This window comes from Camelus dromedarius, chromosome 4, assembly GCF_036321535.1.
Source record: "Camelus dromedarius isolate mCamDro1 chromosome 4, mCamDro1.pat, whole genome shotgun sequence".
In the NCBI taxonomy this organism is placed as follows: Eukaryota; Metazoa; Chordata; class Mammalia; order Artiodactyla; family Camelidae; genus Camelus; species Camelus dromedarius.
The window spans coordinates 36,749,841-36,762,247 of NC_087439.1; the positions used below are offsets into that span (position 1 = coordinate 36,749,841).

At 35.9% G+C, this 12,407-nt stretch overlaps 1 protein-coding gene across 23 annotated transcripts in view; it reads right to left on the minus strand.

Moving 5' to 3' along the window:
* Positions 1–12,407, minus strand: part of BAZ2B (bromodomain adjacent to zinc finger domain 2B) — a 290,545-nt gene that overhangs the window by 27,350 nt on the left and 250,788 nt on the right. For all 23 annotated transcript variants that reach the window (XM_064484824.1, XM_031451501.2, XM_064484829.1 and 20 more), the window contains 2 exons: positions 9,404–9,466; positions 8,234–8,378 (listed from right to left, as the gene is read on the minus strand). In XM_064484824.1, coding sequence (XP_064340894.1) covers positions 8,234–8,378; positions 9,404–9,466 — 208 coding nt within the window. The remainder of the gene's footprint in view (positions 1–8,233; positions 8,379–9,403; positions 9,467–12,407) is intronic.

Here is a 12,407-nt window from a genome sequence, read left to right on the forward strand (position 1 = left end):
CCTAAGAGGGAGGGTGAACTCAAAAGAGTGGCAGCAGCCCCTTCAGAAGGGAAAGTGGGGCAAACTCCCACTATCCCTCTGATACAATGTATGAGGCAACTGGTCCCTGTGTTTGTGAAGTCAGTTATTGTGAGGCAGGCTCTAAGGGAGTCTGAGTGGACACAACAGCAGGAGGAAATCCAGCAGTATACAGAGTGAGAACTAGGTTCTCAACAGGTCCACCACCATAAGCATGTGGAAGGATCCTTACAGGTTTGGCTTGCTTGTTTGCATGAAGGAGGGACAACAGTAATACTAAATGAAGCCGAGAAGGGGAAAACACCTGCCCTGTTACGGAATGAGCAGTCTGGGTTGACTAATAATGCTGAAACAGGTGTTGCCACCCTATTTCCAAATGGAATGCTTGGTGGTATTGGTGAAATATATCCCTGTGATCTTCCTGACTCTTGAATTGAATGGGACTAGCTGGTCTGAGCACGATCATAAGCAAACCAGGGCTTGAAAACCCAGGGGGATGCCTGGCAACACGCTGTTGGTGCAGACACTGTTGGATGATTGGATCAGAAAAGGTCCACCTGAAAGGACAATGGTCTTGACTTTACTCTTTCATGCAGGAGGCACTGTTAGGAATGAAATAGTTCTTCTAGGTCACACAAGCCCCATTTCAGGGGAGAAAATGACAATAGACAGCTTAGTAAATGGCACTGGTTTCCATATAAAATAAAAAGAAAAAAAAGAACAAAGAACAGAGAATATTGACAGGTTCATACCAGTGAATGTGGTATTGCTCATAAACAGAAGGATTGATAAGACAGAAGTTGATGGCTGCATAACCCTAGGGTGTGGGGGTGTAGTCCTGTTCAAAAACTTGAACGACCCACTGAAACCATGGAAAAGAGTCCTGTGAGATGAGACACAGAATACTGAGTGGTTCACATTCAATACTAAAGAGTTGTTAGGAGAATGGGAGACAAAGGAGATTAGATGGAGAAGGTCCCTGGGGTGGAATCTCCTTCAGGGATTAGAGACATTAAGCCTCACCCTAACAAACCGTCTGGTAAAATCTCACAGCCTCTAGACTCCTCAGGAAAGGACTCAGAATAGAACCAGGAGAAATAGCCTACATTATCCTGACTCTTTAGAAATGGGGTTACATCAGCTCTACATTATGAGTTTGATTCAACTCCTGAAGCCAGGCTTCTTTTGTTCCCTGACTTGGGCTGTTTCAAACCTAAAGAGGACTAGGGTTCTTCTCCAAAGGGTTGCTAAACCATACTCTTCAGTTCATTTTGCTGGAAAGGAGAACAACCTCAAACACTTATGGGCTTGCTAGAAATGAGGAACCAAATATCCATTGTTCCAGAATGCAAAAGAGCCTTGGCATACACATTTCTCTACTGGAGCTGGGATTCAGCATTCATTATGGCTGAAAGACCAGAATTACAATCACTGCAAAAGCTTTTGGACCTTTTGCTTCAACTCATTGTTCTTTTCTCAGTTATGGTTGCATAACTGGCATGGGTAGACGGGGGTATTTAAGTCCAGCAAAAGTATGTCCACATATCGGCTGGACATATTTATTGTGATCTCTACTGGGAGCGTCTATACCTGTTGGCCAGGTATGTTGCCAAAACCCAGCTGTACTTACGAGAACTGCCAAGGTTGTGCAACAGTGTTGCATACCTGGAGGAGAAAGAGGATGCATTTCTTAAACAAGCACAGATTCAGGTAGGGTACTGAGCAACGCCATTTCACAATTTAACAACCTGTGCAGTCAACTCGACTTGACACTAGCACTGCAAAGTCTCTGGCTAAGAGACCCTGGGCGCATTAGCTAGTTTTGGGGTATCTGCTTTCCTCTAGCTGCTGAATAGTATACACCTTTTCTGGATATGGGGTTACTGTGCCTCTTGCATATGTGGGCAATATATACATACTATTAAGACTGAAACATGTGTGTTACATATTGGGGTTTCCAGAAATGATACAATCAGACAATTAGGATTCCTTTCACAATTGCTGCCATCTAACAATGGGCTTGCTAACATGGCATTGGGTGGTTGATTCCTGCTACCTCTTATCCACAGGCAGTAGAGAATGCAGAAGAAGCATTCCAAAAGATAGCTGCATCAACCCTTCAACAACGACTTCTATAAGACTGTCTGGTTTGGCTGCCCTCTATTTTTTGGCTGCCCTCTATTTTTACTTCAAATGATGCTTATACCTCATAAAGGTTCCTCCACTTTGATGAAGTTCCTGGAGTTGAAGAGCAGAAATGAAGAATCTATTGGGCATGCCAGGACCCTCATTTTCTTTTGTCTGATAAAGTCTTTATTTCTCCTTCACTTTTTTTTTTAATTAAAGTATAGTCAGTTACAATGTGTCAATTTCTGGTGTACAACCTAATGTTTCAGTCATACAGATACATACGTATATTTGTTTTCATATTCTTTTTCATTATAGGTTACTATAAGATATTGAATATAGTTCCCTGTGCTATACAGAAGAAATTTATTTGTCTATTTTTATACATAGTAGTTAATATTTGCAAATCTCAAATTCCCAATTTATCCCTTCTCACCCCTTTTCCTCCCGGTAACCATAAGATTGTTTATTATGTCTGTGAGTCTGTTTCTGTTTTGTAGATAAGTTCATTAGTGTCTTCTTTTTTATAGATTTCACATATGAGTGATAGCATATGGTATTTTTCTTTCTCTTTCTAGGACCCTGCATTTTTATACCTCAATATTCCTCTCCAAAAAAAAGTATACTGATAATGGTTTCAATAGGTGGCTGTGAGGTTCCTGTTGTTCATACTACAGATGAATGGATGGATACAAATGTCATCGATAGTCTCCTGCTTTCCAGATGACACTTGCTAGCTACACCCACAGGAGGGGCAATTTTGATTCTCTCTTTTCTCCAAACAGTTCTAAAATGTGTTGTTCACTCACTCTAGCAGGGGGAGATTTTGCTGCAGTCCTTATACCATATAGGGTATTCCATCTGGAGGACATCTTTGGTGGGAAAACGGCAACTCCTGGTTTCATGTGAAATTTACTGTTCCAGAAAAAAAGGACTGTATGGATCACCCCTGAAAATAATTATGGATTTTCCTTGGGTATAAACATGCCTGACCACAGAAGGTGAGAGGATGGTTGGAATATGATTCATTTACCTTATAGATATTAACAAACAGTACTGAATAATCCTCTGCAGCTATCCCACACAATGACACTCATCTCAAAGCTCTCACAATCTTAGATTTGTCAAACTCAACCTACTTAACTGTGGAGGAGGACCTTCTAGGCTTTCCACTCCCAGACAACATCATGGGAATTATTCCTTGTTGCTGCAGAGTTCACATTTACCCTTGCCGTTCATAATTTTGTTATTACACTGTGTAGAACACTCTTTATCTTCTCAGGGACAGAGTGACACTCTTTTTTTAAAAAATATTTTTTTTTGTGGGGGTGAGGTCATTACATCTATTTGTTTATTTAATATTAGATTTTATTATTTTTTTTAATGGAGGTACTGGGACTTGAGCCCAGGACCTCATGCGTCCTAGGCATGAGCTCTACCATTTGAGCTAGGCTCATTTCCTAATGCTTTGGTATATTGTTTATTTTGGAATTTATCTGGACGTTTGATGTTTTCTTTAGAAGGTACCATTTAAAATCCAACTGATTTATAAGTAAGTTCATTTGTTTTGGTTTGGGTTTTTTCCACATCTGGTTACCGGGGGAAAGGGGGTGCGAAGGGATAAATTGGGGGTTCAAGATTTGCAGACACTGACTGGTACATATAAAATTGATAAACGGGTTTATACTGTATAGCACAGGGAACTATATTTGATACCTTGTAGTAGCTTATGGTGAAAAAGAATATGAAAATGAATATATATATATAGATGTTCATGTATGACTGAAGCATTGTGCTGTACACCAGAAACTGACACAACATTCTAAACTGACTATACTTCAATAAAAAAAAAGTAAAAAAAAAAAAATCCAATTGATAACTGTTTCAGATGGAAACATCCCACCAAGAGTCATGGGGTAGACTGAAGGGAAATAAACTCTTAGCTTTAGCTAAGTAACTATGGGGGTTCTCCTCCTTCCTTCTTCCTTGAGGCCCCTGAGCAAGCCAGTTTAGTCACTGAGCTGGTGTGCAGAGGGATAGCAGGAAATTTAGCTGATGTTGGCATTGTTCCCTGGGCCCTCAGTATGGGGACCATGGTCCTTTGCATTCATACTCCCTAGTGCTGTTCCCAGGTCCAGAGGTCCTTTGATATACATGTTGCTGTTTAGAGAAACAAAGGGTTTTCTTGGGCTAACTTGAGAATATAGAGTAGTGTGAAGGCAGGCATGTCTCTTAGACTGCTCTGTTGCTTACCAGCCTGCAGCTGGATAAGGCACAGCCCTGCAGAACCACTTGGAGGCTTAGGAGATCCTGTGTGCTTTGAATCTCTCTTCTCTTAGGTTACCATCACTGATAAACTTTATTATTATTAGCACCATATGTTTCGCTCGTGGTGTGGGTTATCTCGCATCTTTCACAACATGAATTTAATTAATATTTTACTTGGGAGGTAATCCAAGATCTGATTATTGTCTCTATGTAATATTATCAGTGATAATGATATTATAGGGATTTTTTAAAAACTTGTGCATTTAAACTTTTAAATAGATGAATATTAAATTTAACTTTATTAAGAATAGATCATGCTTTTAAAGAACTTTAAAAAAGTGATAAGTGGGCAGAATATAATAACACATATTGTTAACACTGTATTAACTTTCATTATCCATTAATTTCATGGTAGTTTCTACCAGTTGGTACTTATTCATCCTTATCAGCCTTGCCTCTCAGATATAGTACTTGCCTACATTATATATTTACACATGTTTGTTGTCTTCACGGATGCTGTATCTTTCCAATTAGATTGTGAGCTCTTTTAATTGATTCTTTTGTATTTCCATAGTACTTAGTACAGGGTACAGTACAGGTGCATACTAAACACTTGATTAAAAAAAGTCTACATCTGTTATTTATTTTATGACTTCCATAGTGCTTAGAATAATACAGGAGACCCACATTCATCAATGAATTATTAAAAACTTTATGAGAAAACAATCTTTAAGTGAAAAACTATTTCTACTTTTCCTTGTCGTACTGTACACAATCACAAATAATAGTGTAAGGTACAATTAATAGTTAAATACCACCTTGGAGCGCTTTTACATCCATTATTTGACATGATCCTTCTAACAACCAAAGAATTTATACAGAGCCTATTAGAATTCTATTGTGGACAGGTAATTCAGGGTCTTGAGAGGTGAAGTGGTAGGAATGGAAACTGAAGCCTAATAACTGTATACTCACTCAATCAATGCTCTCTAGTTGGAGAGGCCTAATATTAAATAAATTTAGAAAAAGTCTCCTGTAAGCAATTCTTATAAACCTTATAGACATTTAATTAATTATTTACTTTCTTAATTAAAGCATTTTTAGTGTGTCTATGGTAGTAAAGTACTACGCTTAACACTATGGAACATAAAAAGTTGTACATATGGGGCTTATAAAATTTAAGAAATGTAAGTAATAGTGTGTATATCAGCGTGCCAAGATAATGGTACAAATATTTGGTTTTCTAGTTCACAGATAGTAAAAACTGGTTCCACTTAAATAAGCTAGGGAAGAGTTTATAAAAGGGCTAGGATTTGAGCTGGATCAAGAAAGACAGGCGAAATTCAGATGTTTGAACAAAAGGCAAATTAGCATTACATTGAACAGAATTTGGCAAAGCACGGTATGTAAAGACACAGAGGGAGGAACAAGCGTGTGTTGAGCAACAGTAAGTACACTGGTCTGTGTAAATTCAGATTGGAGAACAGTGGAAAAGGTATTTTGAGGTCAGATTTACAGAGGGCCTGGGATGCGAGGTTACACACTGATTTATTACAACATCCTATAGGCAGTAGGGAGTCACTCAAGGTTTTGGAGCAGAGATGTGATATGGTGACAGAATGCAATGGAAGGAGGGAATTGTAACTGGAGAAGTTGAGGACAGTGGTAGCAATCCAGATACACAGTGAGAAAGAACTGATTTCAGTAGTGTTGCAGAGAGAATGACTTCAGACATTTTGAAGGATAAGCTGATGTCCTAAATAATTTCAAGTTTACATGCCCAGGTCACTGAGAAGTATGTGGCCCTTAAATTGAAGAAGCTTTCATTGGTCTGGGGTAGGGCCCCCCACCCTTTTTTTAAAAGCGTCTCAGGTGATTCTTATTACAGCTAAGGCAAAGCCACTCATCCAGACATTTCTTTACGTGCTCTTTAGCTTTACCAAAGCTCTGCACCTTCAAGTGACTCAGAATTTTGTCATTTTAAATTAGGTTTCTAAGGATCATATGGTAGTTCTAGTTTTAATTTTCTGAGGAATCTCCATATTGTTTTCCATAGTGGCTGCACCAATTTACATTCCCACTAACAGTGTGCAAGGGTTCCCTTTTCTCTACATCCTCCCTCACCAGTACTTGTTATTTCTTGTCTTTTTTTGATAACAGCTATTCTGACAGGTGAGAAGTGATACCTCACTGTGATTCTGACTTGCATTTGCTTGATGGTTAATGACGCTGGGCATCTCTTCATGTACTTGTTGGCCATCTGGGTATCTTTTTTGGAAAAATGTCTATTCAGATCTTCTGCCCATTTTAAAATCAGACCGTGTTTTTAGCTATTGAGATGTATATGTATACATCTCAATAGCTAAATCTTTATATGTTTTGGATATTAGTCCCTTATCAGATATACAATTTGCAAATATTTTTCTTCATTCAGTAGGTTGCCTTTTCATTCTGTTGAAGGTATCCTTTTATTTTTTATTTTAATTAATTTTCCATGCTTAAAAATATTTTACTTTCAAATATTTTAAGCAAAGTTAAAAAAAAAGAACATTATCCTATTAAATCAACATCTACATCCATTTTAAACAAGAAATAAAACACAATTGATGCCTCCACGTACACTTCCTGAATCCATCAGCCATCCCTGCCCTGAGAAAGACAGAGCATGACTTTCAGACATCATCCCAAGACATGACTTTATACTCTTACTTCATACAATTTGAATTCACAGGAAATATATTATTGTGCAAAACAATAATAACACTGTTTACTAGATGCCAACAGTGTTTACATGCCAGCCATTATTCTAAGCACATTAAATGCATTGTTTCATGAACTGCTCTGCCCCCATTAAGACTTTTATTTAAAAAAAGGGTAGTTCCATTGCTAAAAATAACTACTTTATATAATTTCTGTTCCAGATGTCTATGTGATTAATCAATACTCTCTCTCCAATGGGCTGTTAAACTTCTACATATCATGGATTACATTTTATATATCTTTCAATATCCTGCAGTACCTAGAAATGCCTGGTATATAGTTGGTATTCAACAAAATATGTTGAAAGAAGTTTTTGCCCCCATATATCACTGTGGGAACAAAAGCTATATCCTGAAACCAGTAAGCACCAACGTAACATTTTTGGCCCCATAAGAATTTAAACATTTGGAAATGTCCAGACACGGAGCTCTGAAAAGTTCAATTCAGATGGAGTACTGAGCACATAAATGCATGATGTTCTGTGCTAGTTAATATAATAGGAACGGAGCCAGCAAAAAAAATAGTTTAAAGGTAGAGTATCAAGAATCATGTTACAACACAAAACTCAAGAAAGGAAAAAGTTTAATGGAGAAGGAGGTGATGACAAATGTCAACCATGAACAAGATTTCAAGATGAATGAGGATTATAATAAGGATCTTAGATTTAAGCAAGTTACCTCCAGGGATACTGTCAGGATGGATGCTTGTTGCAAAGATTAAAGAATAAAGCACACGTTAGAAAACTTGACAATGGGAAGGAAGAGAAGTGGAGCAGTAGCTGTAAAGGATGATACAAGTGAAGACCCTTGCCCACTAAATAAGAAAAAGGATAGTTTATGTTTGATGTCAGAAAGAGCAGCAAGAGAAAAAACATGGACAGAGAAGGAATATTTATCAGTGAAGGGGCCATTATGAGTTCAAAAGGAATGGGAATCAAGGTTTTACAATATTTATCCATAAAGCAAATTGGATTCTGAAAGCACAAAACATATTGAAGGAATAACAGGGTTTTAAAAAATATGGTTTCTTATATTACTTTGTAACAGTTAATAGTTCCTACCTTCACCACTCTCCATGCCTTCTACAAAAATCCCCCCACACTGGGGAAGAATCCAGTACCGGCGTCTGTAACGATCCTGGCCAAACATCATCGAACGTAAAGAGTGAGAAGCGTCAAAGAGCTTCCTTCTGTACTGACTCTGTTGCTGTTAAAAAATGATGCATATAATTAAGCTATGGGTGTTAAGTGCTTTAAAAATTAATATATAAGTGACTTTACACTTATGATGCCTATAGAGCTGATAAGTTTCACTACTGGGAAAAGACAGCAAAAGAGTTAAGTATTACATTCCTGGTTTTAATTTCAGTAATCCTTATAAAGATAGAAATTACTTTAAGGGTAACTAGAATATTTTTGCTGCCACAGATTAAAAAGATAAATTTTATTTTATCAAGTAACTTGTAGTAAAGCATATCTTATACTTGACAATAAATTAAACAATGTGATCAAGTATTTTATCGAGCCAAAGCAAATTGGCTTAATTCTATTGATTACAATATATAATTAATACTTATATATGTAATTGAACATACCTGTATTTGCCTGTTTTTATACTCATGCTGTAAACTCAGGTAACGTAATATGACTAAATTTGGGGATAAATTTGTGATGAACCTAACACGGATATAATACACAGATTTCTCATAATATTAATCTCATAATACCTTTAAAAACTCATTTTTTTAAACAAAAAGTTCATCTAAAACTTCACTAATGCTACTGAAATTCAACTTTTAGTGAGAAGTACATAAATATATATAGTTTATAAATCCAATACAAATAAAATCCAAAATATACTAATGTAAAATAAAACATAAGATGCTAAAACTATTACCATAAATTCGACTGAATTTTAAAAGTAGTTAATTCCAAGAAATAAAACCATACATTTATTGATATTTTGCATTTAAAAGAAGAACTGAAGAATACAGGCCCTGGTTAAGTTTAGTACCATGCCTTAAGTGGCAGGTTTTTAACCTTGGCATTAAACTTTTAAGGTTTAATTGTGAGAATATTTCTAAAGCTCCTCATTTTAATTAGTTACAAAAAGATTGTTTTTATTTTGCATCCACAAACACCAATCCATACAAGGTGGGTTTTTGAAACACTGCCAAAAAAAAAAAAAAAAAAAAAAAAAAGGATATAAACTATAATCTGAAAAGTGCTTACTTTACTTAGTTTTTCAATCTGTTTTTCTAGCTCTTCAACACTTGCTGCTTGGTCACCTTCATCCTATACATAACAAAATACAGTATCATTTACCTGTTTTTGAGATTTATGCATTCAATCAATCAGCAAATCTTTAATGAAAGCCTCCTATATGCAAAGTACTAGGACAGACACTATGGAAGTGAGTAAGACTCGGTTCTTGCTCTCGATAGAGCTAATAATCTGGCAGGAAGGCACATAAAACATTACACTAATAAATAAAAACTGCCAAATAGCAGACAACTATAAGGACCTCAAGGGAGGTAGAGATTAGGGGTCATGGAGCTCACAGGAGGGTGAGATTACTTCTAGTGGGAATCTATCAAGAGAGGCTATATGGAAGAAGTTGTGTTTTAATTAGCTACTGAAAAATTGTTAGGAATTGACCCAAGAAAAGAGGACAGGGCATTTCAGAAAGAGTCTGATACATCTCGACATGAAGAGGTAAGGTAGGGCAAAGATGTCTAGAGCTGTAAATGCTTGGCAATAGATACTAATGTGATCTAAATTGTCTAGAGCTGTAAATGCTTGGCAATAGATACTAATGTGATCCTTTGAGGGAGATTAAACATACAAAACTATGCTTTACAAAGATTAATATGGCAATAGTTGTAAGATGGCCTGGAGCAGGGAAAGAACTAGAATGGGCAAATCTTGTTAGTAGACTTTTGCAATGACTCAAGAGGAAGGGAGGATGTGGAATGTACTAGGGTGAAAAAAAGAGAATGGAGAAAAGCAAATGGATATGAGAGGTATTACATGGTTAGAAAGGTTAAGTCCTGGCAAGTTATGGATTTGAGGCAGAGAGGGGTGAGGGAGATGAAGGAGTAAATTATGATTAAAGGTTTAATGGGAGACTGCCAAAATATTGGTACCATTAACTGAAAGACTCTTTTTAGAGCAAAGAAGATGTTTTTTGAACACATTGAGCATTTAGAAGAAAAATAATTCCTACTATATACACTACTGACTTCATAAATGGAAAGTTTGTGATTATATGAAATTCTAGAAAATGAATATAGGAAAGCCATCCCCAAAGTATATATTAGAGGGAAAGCGTGTATTAGAGGAAAATACTGAAGAAATGGAAGGTGGATGTGCTTCTTTGGATTTCATTTGCACTGTTTCCTATACGCAAATCATTCAACAATTCTAAGGCTGTTTCCTAATCTGTAAACTGGTGATAACATTATTTTGTGATAACATTATCTGTAACATGGGATTTTTGTGAGGATTAAATAAAAACAGGTCAGAAAGTAACTAGCAGAGTTCCCAGTACATAATACATAAATAAGATTATTTTCCTTTTTTCTGAAAATTGTACTTTAATGAGAAGATGCAGGTACATCTGAGGTTTAAAAAACATAAGAACTTGTTTTTGATGTGCACTTTCTATAAGCTTTTTTAAAAAGCCACACTGCCACCAGCCACTCTCACCAACAGGTATTTCTAGACCAGTATAGTTATCTCCCCAATAAAAGAAAGTGAAAGAAAAGCCACAACAGTTTTATCATTACCTATCATTTATCCACTCCTTATCCAAATTTAGGGTGCCAGTTTACAATGGCATTAGGCATATTACTTGTGTTAACAGTAACATGATTTCTATTCAAAAGAAAACAGGCTCAATAACTCTTTAAATCTTGATACTTTAATTAATTAGATACTTAATAACTATATGATTCTAAAGTGACCAGCAGGATAAATGTTTGATAATTTGCTTATGTAAAAATCAATTCAATCAACAAATATTTGAAGTAAGACATCAAAGTAGCTATGGATCAGCCAAATTTAAGAGCCATTTCTAAGACTTTTCTTAAGACGACAAAGAAGTAAAATGTCTACTAAAGTTTTAGTTAAAGGAATTTTGGCTAATAGTCCTCATAATTTTAAGAGATATAAAGGAATTTCCAAGGCCAGAGAGAAAGGCAACAACAACAAAACCAAGAACACAGACTCTAACCCTGCCATGGTTCCCCTTGGTTTCCCAACCAAAAGAGAAGGCCATTTTATGCCCTTATATGTCAAAGTTTAATTGTCCACATAATCTGCTACATGCCAACTTGTGAGGTTAAAGCTCACCTAGATTTCAACACAAACCTAAGTATTAAGGAAAGACTCCATGTGTTGAAAAAATGAACAGTGAACAGAAGAGGGAATCATCCTTGAGATACAGGGCTGTGACTTAGTCTCAGGGCAGTCTCTTCTAAGTAAAAGGGATAACATGGGTCTCGACGGAAGGACTCTTGCAATTAATCTTTTAAGGAATATAACTACTGACACTCTACCTATACTTTAATGAAGAGGCCAAACATATTTTTGGAGGAATAATGTGTCTATCTTATCAATCAGGTTCATTAAATAGTTAAAATTTAATTTTATTAGGAAATTGTTAAGTGGCTACCAGTTCTTCATTATAAAGAAAAGCTCTCAAATCATTTAAACAAAATGTTAACTTGGTTTCCTAGGTCCTAAAATATTCACTATTTTCAAACATTTTAAAACTGTTTTCTCACATTAGTAATAAGATACACATTTGCCAGGATTTTGATCAATGAAACCCTATAATCTAATTAACTCTATAATTCAACATTCAAAAAAATTACTTTAAATAACACATCTTTCCTAAAAAATATTAATAATGATTTTTAAAACATTAATACTGGTTTTTAATAGTCTTTATCCCTTTTAAAGAAAAAAATGTATAGTTAGCTAATTCTCCATGTGAAAAAGCCAGGTAAAACAAATAATTTCTGTAAATAAATTCTAATTTAGTGGGATGACTACCCAGTAGAATACACTGAAATCCTAATACACGATTGTCTAATTTATGAGAGTTAAAACTTCAAGACAATTTATAATATTAAGTGCTGAAAAGGGATAATAATTCTGTAAAAAGGTGATTAATATTGGTCAGGAAAGTTTAATTCCTTCAAAGGAAACAGCTCCACTTGCCAAATGAAGC